This window comes from Prionailurus bengalensis, chromosome A2, assembly GCF_016509475.1.
Source record: "Prionailurus bengalensis isolate Pbe53 chromosome A2, Fcat_Pben_1.1_paternal_pri, whole genome shotgun sequence".
Taxonomy (NCBI): domain Eukaryota; kingdom Metazoa; phylum Chordata; class Mammalia; order Carnivora; family Felidae; genus Prionailurus; species Prionailurus bengalensis.
Window position 1 is genome coordinate 104,903,233 of NC_057348.1, and position 21,364 is coordinate 104,924,596.

At 35.9% G+C, this 21,364-nt stretch overlaps 1 protein-coding gene across 1 annotated transcript in view; it reads right to left on the minus strand.

Annotated features, from left to right (window-relative positions):
• The window catches only part of VWDE (von Willebrand factor D and EGF domains), a 77,322-nt gene extending 62,993 nt beyond the window's left edge, over positions 1-14,329 (minus strand). The window contains exons 1-3 of the mRNA XM_043588986.1: positions 14,058-14,329; positions 4,775-4,959; positions 1,906-2,137 (exon numbers count right to left, since the gene is read on the minus strand). Of these exons, the coding sequence (XP_043444921.1) occupies positions 1,906-2,137; positions 4,775-4,959; positions 14,058-14,124 (484 nt within the window). The 5' untranslated portion in view covers positions 14,125-14,329. The remainder of the gene's footprint in view (positions 1-1,905; positions 2,138-4,774; positions 4,960-14,057) is intronic.
• Between the last annotated feature and the right edge of the window lie 7,035 nt (positions 14,330-21,364).

The window sequence follows — 21,364 nt, forward strand, 5'->3', positions numbered from 1 at the left end:
GACTCTATTCTTAAATAAACTGAAAAGTCTATTTGGATTTTACCAGTTTCTGCTAACATTCTTTTCTGTTCCAGTATTCAATCCAGGATATCATCATATTGCATTATTCATCATGTTTCCCTAATCTTTTCCAATCTGTGACAGTTTTTTCACTCTCTCATGACTCTCCATGATTCTGACACTTTTGAAGAGTATTTTTCACAGGTGTTTTGTATAATATTTCTCACTTTGGATTTGTATGAATTTTCTCATGATTATACTGGGGTTATGGCTTTTAGGGAAGAATACCACAAAGGAGAAGTACATCTTATTGCATGTTATCAGCAGGTAACTGATATCAACATACATTATCACTCATGATATTAACCTTGATCACTTGGTTAATACAGTGTCTACTACGTTTCTCCCTTATAATATCACTGTATTTTCCTTTCTATACACTATTATTTGGGAACAAGTCACTAAATACTGCTCACAATCAAAATGAAAGGAATTAGGCCCCATATTCTATGTGGGATACTAACTACAAATATTTGCAATTCTTCTTTAAGGAAGGGTTGTCTCCTTTCTTCCATCAATTTATTTCTCTAATCATGTCTTGATGTAGTAGGGACTCGTGGATATTTATTTTATTCTTTGAGTCATATCCAGTTTATTTTTCTATGTCTGAGGCACTCCACTAGAATGTGAGTTCCATGAAGGAAGATATCTCATTTGTCTTGTTCATTACTATAACCCTAAGGCCTAAAATAATTTCTGGCAAAGGATAAACATTCAATCACTATTAATGAATGAAAGACGAAATAACTTAAAACACATTTGCATGATATCTTTTTGTGTGGAATAAGCTTAGGAATTCCCTGAGCTTGCACGCATGGGTTAACAAGGCATAAAGTAATAGGAAGCCACAGAATGAAAGCATCAAAGATTAGGTAAACAGGGAAAAGGCCCCCAGTATATGACAAAGGTATAGGAATAGGAAATTTCAGGATGAAAACATCCAAGATGAGGTAAACAAGATTAGGTATTCAGGGTGGAAGCAGCCCCCAACATAGTACAATAGCAGAAAGCTGCTTTCACAGGAAGGAAGGACCAAAATAGGTAAACAGGTAAAGAGGGCTATGGATGGCAGCAGGGCAAAGTTGCCCAGAGTGGAGCAAATTAGCAAAAGAAAGGTGCCTTGTTGACCCTGATGGTAGCACGCTCTTTCTGTCTTATTCCCTAGGCTAGCTAAGATAAACAGACTCATGCCTGCCGTAAACAACCATCTGCCTGGCACCAGGACTTTGTTTTGTATTGACCCAAACCCCTAATGCCACATATATTCAAAAGCCCCTTTCCCTCACACCCATGAGTTAATGTTCATGGTTTCATGGTCTCTTTGTGCATGTCCATCAAGCTTGTAAGCCTTCTGATCCTAATAAAAACGAGCAAGGACCCTTACTCGTGTCTCGTCTCTTCCTCGACATTAGCCTCTCTCGCATTTCAATCCTGCGTCTGCTCTCTTGCTGGACAAGAGAGAACTCCAGACCCAGAGTCTACGACATCTTTCACTCACCATCCTCATCCTTTAATTAAAAAGGGTGAAAGGGCATGAGGAAACCAAAGAAGTTTTAACAAACTCAATCATTATGTTCAATGGGAGGAATGGCAAGAAATCTGCTTTGATACTTTCACATCAGCAAATATTGCTGATATTGGCTCACTTAAGATCTTGGTAAAAAATCCTAAACAGATTTGGCCAATTTAAACCAGAAATTTAGCTTCACTCTAGCAGTAGTGGCAGACCAAGACTCAGTGAGATTTGTATTATCTCAACACAACCTATCCAGAGAATGGCCCAAACAGAGCAACACACACAGTTCTGTGACTAGTAGTTCATGGATATTACTCATGTTTTCTTACCTTCTGCACAATATCCCATACATCCTTGAGTGGGCTGTAGTAAGTACACAAAAAATTTTCCACAGTTTCTTACAGACACTGGGATTTGAAAAAGACAGCAGTCTTTTGTAGCGTTAAACAAAAAATGCCATGTGGCACAAGCTGTCAGTTGCTTGATCTCTCCAGGTGAAGGCAGTGTCTCTGAATCTCTCAGGGATAGCCAGATGGGGGCCTGTGTTCCACAGTGATTCATCTTTTGCAATAGAGAAAACAAAAGTAGAAAATCCAAGTTATTTTCACATGTGATAGATAAATCAACTTTGCATTTTTTTCTGAACCACCTTTAAAATATTAAGTTATCATTTAAAAAATCTAATAACTTATACCTGTACTATAAAAGTAACTTTATGGAATATTAAATTTAAGGTAGATTGCTCATAATTAATATAACCTTACTCAATTTAAATTTATTCTGTGTTATTTTTGTATTATGAACAAGAGAAATTCAGTATCAGATAACTTACTATCATAGCAATATATTTTAAGGTAAGATAGGTGAATCTGAAGTTATCTTAATACAGAGCAAAAAGATAAACTCACCTTGGAGATTTCTTCTGAAATTACTAAATATAGTATATGTAAGAAGTTAATGCATGGTTCAAGAGGTATCAAAAATCAGGGGAGAAGGAAAGGACTGTTCACAATTTGGTGATGAAACAACTGGTTGGCGATTTGGGGAAAGAAAGGAAGTTAAAGCCTCACTTGAAGCCAATTAGCAAAATCGCTTCCAGATGGAAAATGGAATTAAACAGAAAACTAATCCAGGAAAAATAGAAGAAACTATATATGACTTGGGAAGGACCCAGGCACTTGCTAAATGCATGACCTTGGGACAGGAACTCAACATCCATCTTTTCCTTTTGTTCTAGGTGGATTGCAGAATGTACCACACTGTACTATGGTGAGCTATAAACATAATTATGTACACAACATAATTTCTACATAGCAATGACTCAGTAATTATTAGCCAGATTATAGCACTCAGTATTATTATTATCCCCATGCTTAATAGCAAAAGAAATAATAAAGGAAAAGACTTTAGAGGAATATAGGAATAAAGGAAATAGAGGAATAGAGGAATAAAGGAAAATAAAAAAGGAAATAATTGTGTTTAAATAATTATTTTAAAAATATAAGACAAATAAGAATTTAATAGGAAATATTATTTAATAGGATTATATTGTCACATTATTATACTTATTTAATAATGATATATTATTACCCACTTAAAAACTAAGATCACAAGGGCACCTGGGTGGCTCAGTAGGTCAAGCATTTGATTCTTGGTTTTGGCTCAGTTCATGATCTTGCAGTTCATGAAACTAAGCCCCATGTCAGGCTTTGCACTGACAGCACTGAGCCTGCTTGGGATTCTCTCCCTCTCTCTCTCCCCCTCCTCTGCGGTCTCCTTCTCTCTCCTCTCTCTCAAAACAAATAAATATTATTAGAAAAGGTACTTTTATCTACTGCTACTGAAATGAAATATTAGCATTATATTTTCTAAAAACAATTATATGTATCAAAAAGATACTAACCTCCACTAATTTTACTTATAAAAATAATCTTACTAAATACACTAGTGATAGAATATTATGTTCAAAATTAATTTTAAAGAATATTCAACAGCATAGAAAAATGTTAATGCTTTAACGGTACTTGAAAAAAGCATGTTATGCAATTTAACATGTAGCATGAACCTTAAAGAACAATATGAAAAGAGGGAATGACAGAAAAATGTGAATGGAGGTATGACTGTGTGGGTGGATGATGAATGCATGAATGTTACTCTATAAAATGTCTCTTATTTTCTAAGTTTTCTGTAGTGCACATAAATTACTTTAAACATTATAATAGACATTTATTTACACAGACATGTATTATCCTGTAGAGTTAAAAAAAAAAAAAGATCACTTCTCCAGTTCGATGCTGCAAAGCCTTGGTTCAAGTAGGAGATGAAAGAGTGGGGGCAGAGAACACTTCCTCATGGGGGCACAGACCCAGCGGAATCATCTCACCTTTACATTTGTGTCAGGTTCTAGATTCAACTATAGTTAGTTCAGCCAAAGAAAAAGAACGCAAATATTTAAGGATGTAGTGAATTTCCTGTAATTTCTGCAAATTTTACTTTTAAATTCTGATTTTTTTGTTTATCACAAACAAAATGCCACAAAAGTGACAAGCAAGTAAACAAAAAGGAAAAAATAAGATAGCCACAATGTCACCACTTAAAATTAAATATTGTTAAAATTTGGATATTTTTACTGAGTTTTTTTACATTGTGTGTTTAAAAGGGAAAATAATTCCTGTTTCCGCATAATTCACAAAAGGTGAGTAACAATAAGGGGAATGAACCTTCTATTTAAGACTGACAAGAAATGAAGTACTTGGAATACACATTATTTTACTGTTAGCAGGTTACTTGTGTGTGGTTCAGGACATGAGCTCCGGGGACTGGTGGTCTGGGATCAAAACTTGGGTGTTTGGGTAGCTGGGTAACTCTAGTAGGAGTGTTTCGCCTAAGAATCTATGTTTCCTGTGCTATATGATGGAAATAATGATGACAGGTTACATTGTAGAGCCATTGTAAAAACTACATAAAGATATTGTAGGTAAAAACCCTTGGTGGACTGCATGAGCATAACATTAACCATTGCTATTACTATTACCATGAGAACAGGGAACATGGAAATACCTCTTTGGATTAACTCAATCTTGATACACAAGCAAAAAAATATTTTACAGTGAGAAATAAACTGGTTGTAACAAGATTCGACCCTCATGAAAACATACATAAGGAAAAGCACATGTAGTTCTTAGTGAGTTGAAATACCTCAACACATTTGGTTGGCATCTCAGCAGGTCTGTCAAAGATGAGAAACCGATACCATCCGGGAGACAGGGAACGGTCACACACCAGGTTTTGAAAGGGAGAATGCTGGAGTTGCAATGAGTCAAAATGCACACTTCGGTAAGGGCTCTGAAGAATCTGGTGCCCCCCAGGAGAGCACTCCTGAGCTAGGAGGGAAAGACAGTATCTTAAGTACGCGTTTCCTTCATTAACATGGGTTAGTCCTCAATTAAAATTGATTCTTTCCCCAAATTAAACAAATAATCCACAACTGCACATAAGGACCATCAGAAATGTTAGGGTCTCTTAGTAAGTCAAAGATGACTCCCACTTTTCATAAAGGCAATAATCCAGTCAGCAAACTGTAGGATGTGCTTTTGAGGTACTTGAGCTTCAAGACTTTTATTTCCATTTAATTTGGACAGTCGATATTGTTATCACTGTTGACATAGGTTTTTGTTTTTGTTTTTGTTTCATTCTTTCCGTCTGAAGTTACAGCCCCTATAAGCCTCCTCTTGAGGATGGCCTTCCAGGTTTGAATGCCATTACTGACCCTCCATGACCTGCTTTCCTTCCCAGTAACTATAGGTCCCCCAATATCCATCTCTACTAAGTCCTGAAAGGCAACAAAGTAAATTAAGCTTTTAATGCTAATCTAATTTTTGCAAAATGCCCTCCTACTGAAGCTTCCTGCATTCTTCAGTACAGGAAAGAATATAAAGTTGTCAAGCTTTTTTCTTTCTTTTTTTTTTTTTAAGATAAAGTATTGGAATACCTTTTTACTACCAAACACAGGAAAAGGAATGGGGTTCAGGGGTACAGTTTTGAAGCAGAAAAAGAAGAGTTCTGTGTTTTTTGGGGAAGTTGTCTTAGCAGCACTTGGCCTGGGAGATACTTCTGTGAAACCCACAGAGGCAGAACATCAGGCTCCTCTTCCCATCAAGAAGAGAGAAGCAGGGCGCCTGGGTGGCTCAGTCGGTTAAGCGGCCGACTTTGGCTCAGGTCGTGATCTCGCGGTCCGTGAGTTCGGGCCCCATGTCGGACTCTGTGCTGACAGCTCAGAGCCTGGAGCTTGTTTCAGATTCTGTGTCTCCCTCTCTCTCTGACACTCCCCCGTTCATGCTCTGTCTCTCTCTGTCTCAAAAATAAATAAAAGCTAATTTTTTTTAATAAAAAAAAGAGAGAAGCAGATGTCAGAAGAAGAGACGTCCTAGAAATATGACTCTTGTTTGAGCTTCCTGTACTCTCGCATGATAGGGAGCAGAGAACTGCCCTTATTTGGGTACCAGAGTTTCTTGTTGACACAGTAGGTAGAAAATCTCCAAATATTAGCTATTACATACACTGACGGAAAGCACTATAATAAAGATAATATCCATGAAATTGAAACGGGAAAGAAAAATCCAGTCATTACTAAGGTACCTCACTGTGGGACAAATTTATCTAACTGAACAAAACTTTCAAACATATATACATAATTTTAGGTTACAGAGGTGTTTTTCAATCAAAATCAATTTCTGAACTTAAGGGCATAAACTAGAAATACTAATTTGCAAGTAGATATCATAAATGTAGCATATACAATTTTTTATTATGATTTTTTGCTGTTCATTTTGTCGTTTGTAGATATTATAATTAAATTGCACAAAATGTAGTGTTCTTAAAGAATTTTTAGAGTAAAAAAATTTAGGAATAAGCACAAAAGTTTCCTCTTCCTTTTATCTCTTGCTATACCAGTTTTAAATTTCCCAAGAAGAATGTAATCCAAAAAGCTCTATTGACTTTAATGATCTCAATCTGTCAACACTGGATAAATATTTCATAAAATGTGTATGGATGGAACTCAGAGGATGTGCTATCATTTCATCTAATTTTGAAATAACTCTAAGGTCCTATCAATACCAGAACACTGTACCTGGTTAGAAACTAAGGAAATATTTAAAAAGAGATTCCTAGTGAGGTTTGCATGAATTATTGAGATGTTTTCTCTGTTCTCTTTCCTGCAGTAGAATTTTGTGTTCAAAAAAGTCACTAAGTCCATCTTTATTCTGTGTGGTATTTCTTCTTCCTAAGTGCTTCTGTAGCTCTCACATTTTCTCTAATTTTACACTCTCAATAACTGTTTTCTAGTCCAAAGCTGAAGATGTAATAAATACAGTAACAATCACAGTGTAACATCAGCAATACCAAAGAACTATACAATATCTACACAGAAATTGTTAGACCTGTATTTATTTTTATTTAATATTTATTTTAGAGGAAAATTCTTAAATCATATAAATAATAACAGCCCATATTTTTTATATTGATCATTTCAGTTTTTTCTAAAAAATCTACTTGTCTTTTTAAAAATGTTCACGGTCTCTGTAGAAAATTTTTAAATCTTATTAGTAATGAACAAGCCACACTCTTAAAAATCTCATGACAGCCTTAACTTTAGAATGCAGTACACAATTAACAAAGTGAGAATTATAAGGATAGTTTTGGTTTTCATTTGGAAATGTGGGGACTCAGCTCCTCAAATACTAACAGTTCTACAAGCCCATCTCACTTATTCATGACGTGAATGATGTGCTAAGCTTTCTAGCAAACTTCCAACATAACTTTTCCCTCATAAAAAAGTACATATAAAATATTCACTTAAATTTACATATCCATTTATTTGAATCCCAATAGGATTCAAATAAGTGAGACAGCATATAATAGGATTTAATAGGATATAATACCTGGATTTCAAATACTGTAGGAGAATGTGTCAAGTTATAAAGGATACATAATGATACAGTATAAAAAAACTTTTCTAGTTTTATTTGTACATAAAAGGTAACCTGTACTAGATTGTTTTCTAGTTTAACACAATGGCCAGGATTCTTTAAGATTCATAATTGGTAGACAAAAAATTTGTTAAGAAACTAGATAAATCACTGTATTTTTAAGAGATGAATAGGCTTAATGCCTGAAAACAGGGACTTCATAATATTTGAGTTTATAATTAAAAAACCTTTGGTATATTGCCCTATGGGAATTTCAAATATTTGTAAATTTTTGAAAATCTGCTAGCTTCCCTAAAGCTTCTGATACTCAAAATAGAACTGTGAGTTCTGCAACAACATAAAAGGCTGAAAAACAAGGTCAGAGAGTGTCTAGTTTGCTAAATCTCTTTACCTTGCCCTGCTTTGTATGTCAACAGGCAAACTGAATGCTTCTTGTAAAGAATACAAATAGATTGAAAGTAAAAGTATGGGCAATATCATGCAAACAGCAACCACAAGAAAACTAGATTGTCTGTATTAATATCAGACAAAAAAAATCTTTAAAAATATTACCAGAAATAAGGAGGGGCATTTTGTAATGATGAAAGGTTCAATCCATGTGGAAGATATTCAATTACGAATACACACACACACACACACACACACACACACACCCCTAATAAGAGAGCATGAAAATATATCAAGTTAAACCTGATAGAAATGGGAAAAAATACATACTTCAACAGTAGTAGTTGGGGACTTCAATATTCCGCTTTCAATATGAATACAAAACTGGGCAGAAGATAACAAAGAAATAGAGCTAGAGCTGTACTATAAACCAACTTGACCTAAAAGACATCTATAGGACATACCTGTCAAAACCAGCAAATATAAGTTCTTCTGAAGTGCATATGGAACATTGTCCTGGATGGACAATAAACTACACCACAAGATAAACCTCAATAAATTAAAAAAAACCACATAAGTCACGCAAAATATGTTCTCTGACCATAATGGAATGAAATTGTGAAACAGCAAAAATAAATTTAATTAGCTTACAAATACGTGTAAATTAAACAACCCAGATAATTGATGACTCAAAAAAGAAATTAAGAAGGAAATGACAAAATACACTGAAAAGATTAAAACAGATACAGTATATTTATGAGATGCTGTCAAAGTAGTACTTAGAGGGAAATTTATAGACATATATCCTTACATTAGATAAGAATAACATCTCAATGTAATAAACTAACCATGTACCTTAAAACACTGGAAAAAGAAGAGCATACTACATTTAAAGGAAGCAGAATGAAGGAAATTTTAAAGATTAGAGAGGAAATTAATGAAATTGAGAATAGAAAAACAATGGAGAAAGTCAATGATATCAAAAGCTGGTTCTCTGGAAAAAAATCAACACAACTGGCATATCTCTAACTAGACTGAGAACAAAAAGACTCAGTTACCAGAATCTGAAATGAAATAAGAGACAGCACTACAGATCTTATTAAGGAATATTATTACAGACAGGTATATGTCAATAAATTAGGGAACTTAGATGAGATTGGAAAGTTCCTAAAAAGACACAAACACCACAATTTACTCAAGAGAAATAAGCAATCCAAATAGATTTGTATCATGTAAAATACTGAGTAAAAAAAAAAAAATACAACACAACACACACAATAAAGACCAGATGCAGATGGCATCAATGCTGCATTCTACCAAACATTTAAGGAATAAACCATTTCTTCAGAAACACTTCTAAATAATATATAAGGATGGAATACTAGGGGCACCTGGGTGGCTCAGTCAGTTGAGCATCCAAGTCTTGATTTCGGCTCAAGTCATGATCACAGGGTCGTGGGACCGAGTCCCGAATCCTGTTCCATGCTGAGTGGGGAGCCTGCTTAGGATTCTCTCTCTCTCTCTCTCTCTCTCTCTCTCTCTCTCCCTCTCACCCTCCGCCTCTCTCCCCTGCTTGCACTCTCTCTATCTCTTATATATAATAAATAAAGTTTAAAAAATTAAAAAAAATTAAAAGGATGGAACATTTCCAGACTCATTTTAGAGCCCAGTATTACTGACACCAAAACCAGAAAAAAGGTATCACAAGAAAAGAAGACTACAGACCTATGTATCTTTTGAATATGGATGCAAATGTCCCCAGCAAAATATTGGCAACATGAATCTAGAAATTAGACAAAGAATTATAAACCATGACCAAGTGGAATTTCAACCAGGTGTGCAAGGTTGATTTAACATCCAAAAACTAATCAACATAATATTCCATATTGATATAATAAAAAAATAAAAATCCATAAGTGATTTTCAATATCCAGAAAAACTCATTTGAGATAAATCTAACACTCTTTATGTGTGTGTGTGTGTGTGTGTGTGTGTGTGTGTATACACACATACATAAAAAGACTAGGAGTAGAATGTAACTTCTTCACCTGATAAAGAGAATCTACAAAAAACCCTACAGGTTACATCATACTTGAAGAAATACTGGATGCTTTCTCATAAGATCAGGAATGCCTGCTCTCACTGCTTCTATTCAACATGGTATTTCAGGTTCTAACTCTGACAACTAGGAAAGATAAATAAACAAAAGGTATCCAGATTGAAAAAGAAGAAGTAAAACTATCTCTATTCACATATGACATGATTTTTTATGTAAAAATTCCTAACCCACACATACAAAAATTATAATGAACACATTTAGAAAGATTTCAGGATACAAAATCAAGATACAAAATTTAATTATACTCCTACACATGTACAAAGAATAGACTGAAAATGCAATTTAAAAAATGATTTGAGGGTGCCTGGGTGGCTCAGTCAGTTAAGCATCTGACTCCTGATTTTGGCTCAGGTCATGATCTTACAGTTTGCGAGATTGAGCCCTACATTGAGCCCCACTTTGGGCTCTGTGCTGACAGTGTGGAGCCTGCTTGGAATTCTCTCTCTCCCTCTCTATCTGTCCCTTCCCCTCTCACGTGCATGCATGTTCTCATTCTCTCAAAATAAATAAACTTTAAAATAATGATTTCACTTACATAGCTTCAAAAGAACAAATTACTTAGGGATAAATTTAATAAAAAAGTGTAAATTTAAATATCACAAAACATTGTTGAAATAAATTAGAAATCTATGTAAATGGAAATACATCCACATTCCTAGATCATAAGATTTAATGTTGTTAAGATTGCAATCTGCCGCAAATTAACAAGAAGGTTCATCCTATCAGAATCCCTATCAGAATACCATGTGACTCCTTTGTAGAAATTGGCAAACTAATTAGAAATTCATTTGGAATTCCAAGGGACCCAGAATAGCTAAACCATTTCTTAAAAAAGAAAGACAAAATAGGAGGAATTATATTTTCCTATTTTATAATTTACTACAAAACATCAGCAATCAAAATAGCATCATGGTGAATAAGGATAAATATAGATCAGGCGCCTGGGTGGCCCAGTCCATTGATCATCTGACCTCAGCTCAGGTCATGACCTCACGTTCTGTGGGTTCAAGCCCCGTCAGGCTCTGTGCTGACAGCTCAGAACCTGGAGCCTGCACCGGATTCTGTGTCTCCCTCTCTCTCTGTTCCTCCCCTGCTCATGCTCTGACTCTCTCTCTCTCAAAAATAAACATTAAAAAAAAAAAGGATAAGCACAGATCAGTGAATAATATCGAGAGTCCAGAAATAAACCCATGTATGTATCTATGGTTTTCAACTGATTTTCAGCCTAGGTGCTAAGGTCATTTCATGGGAAAGAACAGTCTTTTTCAACAAATGGTGCTGGGAAAATTGGATATTCACATGTAAAATAATAAACTTGGACCCTTATGTTGTGCCATATATAAAAATTAACTCAAAATGTATAATCAAAGACCAAAATACAAGATATAAACCTATAAAACTCTTAGAAAAAACATTGGGGTAAATCTCCATGACTTTAGATTTGGCAATAGATTCCAAGAAATAACAACAAAAAACAAGCAACAGAAGAAATGATAGATAAATTGGATTTCATTAAAATTAAAAACTCCCATGCTTCAAAGACATCATCAAGAAAGTGAAAAGACAAGTCAGAGAATGGGGAAAAATTGCAAATCACATATCTAGTAAGATAATTATATTTATAATACATAAGTAACTCATACAACTCACCGGCAAAGCATCTGAGTAGTATTTCTTCAAAGAAGATATACTGGTACCAATAAACACATGAAAAAATGCTTGCCATCATTAGCCACCAGGAAAACACAAATCAAACCACAAATAAATGTCACTTCATACGAAATAAGGTGGCTAAAATCAAAATCTCAATGTCAACCGGGATGTGGATGCATTAGAACCCTCACACACTTCTATGAGACTATAAAACATGCAGCCACTTTGGAACTAGCTGTTCCTCAAAAGGTTAAACAGAATTACTCCATGATCCAGTAATTCCAGTAATAAATATGCTTCTAGGTATATCCATGCCTAAGAGAAATGAAAACAGGTGTTCACCCAAAAGCTTGTACCAGGATGTTCACAGTAGCATTACATATAATGGCCCAAAGGTGGGGGTGCCCAGGTGGCTCAGTCAGTTAAGCCACTGACTCTCGATTTTGGCTCAGGTCACGATCTCACAGTTCGAGAGTTTGAGTCCCCCTAGTCAGGCTCTATGCTGATGATGCAGAGCCTGCTTGGGATTCTCTCTCTCCCTCTCTCTCTCTCTCTGCTCCCCTCCACAAAATAAATAAATAAAAACTTAAAAACGTGGCCCAAAGGTGTAAACACCCCAAATGTTCATCAACTGATGAATGTACAATGTAAATACTTAGAGTGGAAAATTACTCCACCATGAAAAGAGATGAAGTACTAAATACAGTACAATATGAATGAACCTTGAAAACATAAAGCTAGGTGAAAACAGTCAGTCACAAAAGGCAGGCTGCTATATGATTCCACTTATTAAAATGTCCAGAATAGGCAAATCCATAGAACAGAAAGTAAATCAGAGATTGCCTATGGTTGCAAAGGTGAGACGGTAATGGAGGGAAGAGGGGACAGAAAGCTGGAGTACAGTATTTCTTTTTCAGATGATAAAAATGTCCTATAACTGACGGCAGTGGTTGCACATATCTGTGAATATACTAAAAAACAGACCACTGCATACTGCAGTAACTGCTGCACACTGTAAATGAGTGACTTATATGGTACAATAAACTGTATTTCAATAAAGCTGTTTGAAAAAAATAATATTTTCTATTCCTCTCTCCTTCCATCTTTATTAGATATAAAAAACTTACCAACTTTACCAACATATGAACTTAGAACTTGGTAAGGGTTAATATTTGCCCTCAGTAGGGAAATTATAAAGCTATTATATAAAGGCAACAAGGGGTTTTGTGCTGTATGGCAAACATTGAAGCAGATACTCTCTATAAATATTAGTCATTTTTCTGGAAATATTTTATCTAACTATAATAAATGCATATTTAATGCTTTTTATGTTTAACAGTTCTTCATGAAAATCTAGTGAATCTGAAAGCAAACGAAAGAAGGTACAGACTAATGACACCTTGTTAAAGTATCATTTCAGGAAATAATATATTGGGTTTTAATATTCTTTTTAAAATTTTACATGGGAAAGTGCTTTCTCTCCCACCTCCTCTTTTTACAAAGCAAATTCACCTTAGTAACATACATTGAGATCAACAAGATGATAAGACTAAATTATACCCTAAGCAATTATAAATGTATTTTTTTTTCAAGGGGCAGATATACACAGATCAGATTTATTTCTGAAAACATATAAGGAAATTTACAATATAATAAGTCACTTTCATTTAATATTCCCAACTATCCGCCCACAAAAAGCAATCAGGAAGAGCTAACTAATGTTTTAACTTCCCTGTATTCTAAACTGTCCTCTTTTTAATGGATTAAAGATGCAGGAGTGGTGCTATTTTCTTCGTAGAGATCTCTTCTACAGCAGCAAGAGGGATTGTAACAGATATACTAAAATATCATACACAGAACTTAACGTATTGATTTATTGTAGAGATAAAATGTTCATCAATTACTTATTTCCAGCGGTGGGGTGGGAGTGCAGTAGATGTCCAGCAGTTTGGAACTTAACTCTTTGCGGGTAATTCGGCTCCACTTGCCACTAGGATGCTGGCAAATCCAGCAAAAGTTTCTTAGAGTAAATTAGAGACCTTAAAGAGCAGGATATCAGCAGGAAACAGAACCGAGGAACACTAACAGGACTGAGGGTCCTAGAGCGGGAGAAGAGGAGGCGACAAACTCCTGAGCACGAAGAAATCACGCAGAGCCGAAGGGCTGCAAACTGACCAAAGAGGGCAGAAGGGCAGGGCAGAGGTCGGTGAGGGTCAAGTATCAGATGCGGCCATAGGATGCACAAGGACGCTCCAGTGTCATCCAGGAAGTCAGCCCCCTTCTCCCTAAGGTCCGAGTGGCGCCCCAGCGCTCCCTTCCGCCTGAACCCTACCTCGCCAACCTTGTCCCGGGGCCAGGAGCATAAGCGCCAGCGCCAGAGCCCAGACTCGGCCAAGCATCGCTGCCGCCGCACTTGGGGTCCCAGGCGTCGCAGGGCCCGGGCCGTGGGTGTAAGCAGGCTGCGGACACCTCAGCCCTCCTATCACAGGACTTTCTCAATCCGTTCCTGCTCAGTCTTCAGGGACGCTGCATGTCCCCGCTCGGGGGAATCAGCTGTCCTTTCCTGGGACACAAGCGAGAGTCTTCTGCGCAGCCCCTCGGCGGAGACTCTCCTCCCACAGAAGCCCCGCCCGTCCATCGGAAAGCCACGCCCACCTTTTCCCGGGGAGACCAGGTCCTGCAGGGTCCAGGCTGTAGTACACCCACCACCTTGGATCTCAAAGGCAGTCGTACATCCAGGGCAAGCTCACGGGATATAGCTTGGTACCTCGAGTCTCACTGTCTTAACAACGCTTTAAGAAAAACTGATAATCCTAGAAATTGTTCAGATGGATCTCCAATAAAAGCAGCTTTGTGAGGTTCTGTTGGAAGGGGCAGTGCCCGTGGTTATCCCTGTAGATGGATTCTTAACCTCGCAATTGCGGGTGCTGGTTTGCCCCCAGAGGAGCATATGCTTCTCAGAAATTGCTCCTGTCACCTCAGGCCTCATTGATGAAGGATGGGAGGAGGGAGTGGAGATTAATGGCACAACACTGGTAGCTCTCTTCCTCTGCTTTTAAGACAGTTTTGAGAAGTGGGAGGGAGGACATGGAGACTTTCAAACATGTGGAGTTAGCCATTGTAATTGCTGGTGATCCCCAAATTTTTTTCAGGTGCTCAGTGGTGACCCAGTGACTCAGGATATGGTCAACATATGGTCCCATGATTCCCAAGGTTGCCTTGTGGATGGTGTCCAATGTGAAGTTATCTTCACATGCCTGGTTGGTTCTGCAGAGGGAGCAGGCCCCCACCTTTAAAAAAAGGAACAACTGATATTTTTAGGTAGGCTCCACACGCAGTACTCACAATGCTGAGCTCAAGACCCCAGCTGAGATCAACTGGACACTTAAATGACTGAGATACTCAGGCACCCTGATTCTGCATCCTTCTATGTCATTAAATGAAACCTCACTTTCCTAGGTTTTCTTTGGAAGTCTCCTTTCTCTCAAGAACCTTATCTATCACCTGGCACTTTGTCTTCAGAGCTGGTATTTGAGAGGAAAGAAGACACTGGATAACAGAAGGTAGTTCCAAGGTCCTGATGGGCTCCAGGATTCAGGCCACAGTTCCACCTATAGATCTGGAGGACTGAGGCTTGGATGAGGCATGGTGGTAAAGGCAGAAGATGTCCAAATGCATAAAGAAGTTATTTTAAAAATAGTTTATATTTTTTTATTTGAAAGAGAAATTACAATTAAAAATTTTTAACTTTGTTTCCAAAAGTGTAAGTATTAACTCATTTTGGGAGAAAAAAGATCTTTGTTATGCAACGTGTAGCCCCCTTTTACATGCAATGAAGGCATCCAATGTAAAACAAAAATGAAATACAACTTTTTGGTGGGGTTGGACAGATGATTTTCATCTTTGGGCCTAATTATGGAAGAATAAGGTGAGCAGAATGAAAACCCTGAGATACTTTTAACGTATGTCTTTTTGCTTCAGCTTATAAAGCCCTAATAAAACTGAAACAGAAAAGTAAACATCAACTGTCTCAGACTATTTGTGAAATAACCAGGAATAAAGTAAAGGCTATAATCAAGATTTAATTACAATAGGCTTTTTATAATTTATTTTTGTCAAGCAATATGTGTAGAAATACAATCAACTTTTATACTTTATTGGAGGACATTACTTACCTAATTTCCAACAAACCCTGATTATACAATTTAAAGTACAGTGGGTCCTATTTTTCCCTTCAGGTTTTGACTTATGAATACTATTTGATGAGTTTACAATAGACTTGTTAACAAAGAACCATTTTCCTTGATGTCTGTGAATTAAAATGGGAAGAAAAGTGCTCTTAAATTGTTTTTCAAATCTCAATGGGATTTACTTGAACTGGTGTGGTTCTGGAAAAATATACCAAATAAAAATTAGTTATAAGATTGTGGAAAAAACTAAAAAGTAATAAAAATAATGTTTTCATATGTATCTGGCGAAGTACATCAAAATTGGTATAAGATTCAAATATTTTTAACTTTTCTTTATTTTTGAAAAGGAGAAAAAAAACAATGGATATATGGTACCCTTACTGTAAATATCGATGGCGCTAGTAAAATGCAATAGATATCACCAAGAGACAGAAATAATACAGAATGTCTGAGGAAAGATGAAATGAAGCCAAGGGTTAATAAGTACAATATAACCAGAATGAAGAAAAAAGCCCACCAACAGAAACTTTCAAATGATGATTTTTTTTTTAAAGAAAATAACTCTGCTCTTGTCAGGTTCTTTTGCAAAATGATGATGGGCTTGTCTGGGTAAAACCCCCCAAATTGAGGGGGCAGAAAGACACAGCTATTAAGTGCACAAACCTTAGGGTCAGGACACCTGGATTGTAACCCTAGATCTGCTACCTATTTACTGGCTGTGTAACTTGGACATCACACTTAACCTCTTTTAACCTCATTTTTCTGTACAATGGGAATGATGATAATAATACCTACTCCACAGAGTTTAAGAAACTAAAGTGTATATATGTGTGAGGAATGGTCTGGAGGATGAGTCTGAAGAGAAAGCACTTAGATTCTGGCACAGAGTAACTAAAATGAATGTACATTATAATTTATGGTTAATAAAACAAAGGTGCAATACCACATCATTATACTTTTTCTTATATCTTGTTATTATATAAAGGTGCATAGTTTCTCAGTGTTACCTTATACCAGTGTACAGGATAATTTGGAGTAAACTTACTGAAAATACACATTTATAGCTCGTATGAATTCCTTGGCCAGTATGTATTTTACTAAATAAAAGAGTCTGGCTCTTTCCCAGATACATCTATCTATCTATCTATCTATCTATCTATCTATCTATCTATCTATCTATTTAGCCAGGGAGAGGGTTAACAGGAAATAGCATCAGGGGGAGATAATGGCATCTCCAAATCAATACTTGAGCTTCATAAATTAGTATCTTGGCTTTGGCTCTCAGTTTATATTCAGGAAGTTATTGCTCCCAAACAGACACACCAAATGGAACAGACATTTTGCTCCCAGCAACAGCAAATCCTTTCTTAATGAGGAATGAACTAGAGACTTGAAACAGTAAAGAAAATTTATTGAGAACATCCATTAACTGTGAATTTTATAATGTTTATTATGGCACGCCTCTAGGGAATAAGGTGGAAAGGCTGGAAGAGGGGAGCTGACTGCCTGGCATGAATGCTGGTTATAAGAAATCAATCTTTTCACGTCTATATTTGAAGCAGCATTACTCATAATAGCTAAAACATGGATGAAATCCAAGTATCCACTGATGGATGAATGGTAAGCAATGTATGGAATATGAATACAATGGAATATTATTCACTTTTAAAAAGGAAAGAAATTCTGATACAATATAAACATGGATGAACTCTGAAGACATTATGCTAAGAGAAATAAACCAGTTAAAAGGATAAATACTGTATGATTCCACATATGTGAAGTACCCAGAGCAGTGAAGTTCATAGAGACAGAAAACAGAATGGTGGTTCCCAAGGGCTGGGGGCGGAGGCGGGGGCAATGGGGAGTTATTATTTAATGATTACAGAGTTTCAATTTGGAAAGATAAACTTCTAGAGATGGACGGTTATACCTGTTGCACAATACTGTGAATGTACTTATGCTACTGAACTGTATATTTAAAAATAGTTAAAATGACAACTTTATGTTATATATATTTTGCCACAATAGGGAAAATTAAATAAAATGAATGAATCTTTCACCCATCAGCCAGAAAGCAAGCCCTTTATTTAAACAGATCTCAACATTACCAGCTCCAAGGACATTTCTTGAAATGTTCCGTAGAGTAGAAATGGCTTAACCTGTGATTAAGTTTACAGAACATAAACTCACAGAGGTTAACAAATTGATTACACGTCAATCAGTCATGCAAAACCACATAAATTGAGACATGGTAGCTTAAGATTTACCAGCTAAGCAGTTTTCCTATCTTGTTGATCAGAAAACAGAATTCAGAGAAATTACTTTTCAAAGATTTCTTTCATTTTTATGAAATGAAAGCAACTTTTATGAATAGCTATTTTAATAAAGAAATTAACTTGTTTCAACATAATATGTTCCATAATGTGATTTACAAAATGAAATTGGAATACTAAAGTTCCTTTGAAGGGAGTTGGAAAAGGTGTATATTATCCCTTTCAATAGCCATTCATATACATAAGTAATAGTTTGGATCAGAAGTATATATTATAAAATGCCTTTATAACCGAAATGTCTGCCTAGTAAACGTCATGATTATACTTGAATGTTATTTAGATTCTTCTATAAGACTTAAATAAAACGTTGTAGCAGGTGGGCAAGCTATGTAACATTTCTATTTTTGTTTATATGATTTATGATTACCATCCCTTTCTAAATCATGAAGCATTTTGAGCCTCACAATTATAACTTGTAACATGTAATTAAATTCTGTAACTACAGAGGAAAAATTTGATAATATTGGAGAAGGAATTTCATTATTTAGGAAATGGATAGTTTGATTTATGAACAAAATCTAATAAATGTCAGTAAATTTAGTTTTTGCCCAACTGTCCCACTGACCCTAATCCAATCTGAAATAAGCCAGAATTTTATAAAATACAAAATGATTTTTTTTACCATAGCTCTATTGAGATGTACTTTACATAATATTCACCTGTTTTTACTGTATAAAACATAACCGCACAACATCACCACAGTCTAATTTCTGAACATTTCCATAGCTCTAAAGATAGACCTCATCTCAACTTGTGGTTGTTCTCCATTCAAACCTCAAATTTTAAGCAACAACAAATCTCCTTTCTGTTTCTATACATTTGCCTTTTTTTGGGACATTCTATAAAAATGGAGAATATGTGTACTTTTGTAACTGGGTTCTTTCACTTTTTGAGATTATCTTTGTTGTAGTTTTATCAGCACTTTATTCCTTTTTATTGACAAATGATATTCCATTGTATGGATACAGTCTATTTTGGGTAGCCATCAATTGACATTTTGGGTTGTTTCCACTTTTTGGTCATTGCAAATAATGCTGCCATGAACATTTGAGTGTAAGTCTGTGTGGGTACCTATGTGCTCACTATTTTAGGTGGAGTTGTAGGAATGGAATTGCTGGGTCATATGATGAATCTATGTTTCATTTTAAAGAAATTTCCATATTGTTCTCCAGACAAGCTTGTTTTAAGAGTGAAAGCAAATTTGTAATCACATGTGTGTTCTCAGCTTATATGTTTTTCTCCAAAATAAAAATCCCTCAGAGATTGATCAAAAAATTAAGTCTCTTGGCTTTTTACATAACTTAGTTTTGAAACTTTACTGGTAAAATTGTTATAATACCTTAAGTCATGATTTAAAAAACAAAACCAATTACTTAAAAAAATGTCAAAGCATTTTATTTGATATTAGATGGGGTAAAGTAAAACCTCGTAAAGATTTATTCATATAAAATTGGGATGACAAGTTTTGAAGTCAATCTCCGAAAGGTTCTCAGGTTCTTATATTGCCAATATTTCTAAAATTTTTAGCAGTTTTTTTCATGAGTGATTTGTTTATCAGCAACCCTTTGAGATTTCAATTAGACTGAAATTTAGATTTTAATTTCAATTAGAATGCTGAAAATGTTAGAAGAAAAAAATTAAGTTTCTGGATTTCCTGACATTTTAGGTACTGGGAAATTAAATCTTATGCATACATATGAATTCTCATGACATGGGAAAAAAGAACAAATGTTATTATATTAGACCAAATTTGATTCAAAATTGGGATCTGATACTTTCTTTTTTTAATTTTTCTAAAATTTATTATTGAGAGAGAGAGAGAGAGAAAGCATGAGAGAGGGGCAAAAAGAGAGGGAGAGAGAGAAAAATCTGAAGCAGGCCCTGCACTGTGAGCATGGAGCCTGACATGGGGCTCAAACCCACGAACAGTGAGATCATGACCTGAGCTGAAACCAAAAGTCAGATACTTAACAGACTGAGCCACCCAGGTGCCCCACGATCTGATACTTTAAAAGCTGTAGGGCTTTGGGCAAGTTTTTTGATAGCTCATAAAATGTATTTCTTGATTTGTGAAGTGAGGCTCATAACCCCAAGACTTCCTAGACAGAGAGGGCTCCAATAATTTCTAACTGACGGCTACATTTGCCCCACAACTTCCTAATGTTTTGCATTTGGTGACTTGGTTGCAGCTGATTGGACCAGTGATCCCTGCTTAAGGGACCTGGCATCACAAGTCTGTCCAGTGAAAATCTCCATGTCACTGCCAATTCTCTGAACCCATCATGTCCACACCTTTAGAGAACTGAAATTCTCGACATGAGAAGTCAGCTACCAGGACTCCATTGCTCAGAGAGCTAGTGCATTGTACTGAGAAGGCAGAACAAGGTGAGGCATGGTGAAGACCTCAGATTCTGGGATGAGAATGCCTCATTTGGAAAACTGTCTTGCCAATTCCCATCTAGGCAAGTCTGGATAAGATACTTATCTTTTCCTCTGTTTCTTTATCTATAAAATGGACTCAATAATAAGAGTATTTGCCTAATAAAGTTATTCTGTGGATTAAACCAAACAATATATGAGGAATGTTAGCACATAAGGGGTATTGAACATGCTCTACAAATGGCTGAGGCTCTTGTTATTGTTAATATTGTCATTTCTCATGTAGTCTATCAATGCAACCCCATTACCTTAGCACATCTAGTCACTGCAGCCTGAAGAAGATAAAATTACAGGAAATTGTCAGGGAACTTAGAGACTGCCTATGGCCTTCATAAATCCTCACTCTCTCCATCCGATTTTGCTCCTATGCTACATTTTTATAATTTAGTCGAGACAAAACCTCTAGTAAATTTTTCTGAGCTTGAAGGTTGGGCAAGAGTCCCTTTCCTACCATATGCTCCTGTGACTACTTTGTTACAGTGATGCCTGGATTTAAATGTGACGTTAAGCGTGTTACTTAAACTATCTGGAAAATGGAAATAATATTGTTGTGTTTATCACTGTGATGGTATAAATATTAAATAAATTGCAAGTATATATTTACATATAATATTTAGCATAATTCCTGTCAAATACTAAATAATTGACAGAGCTACTCTGTGTATATTTCTAGGTTA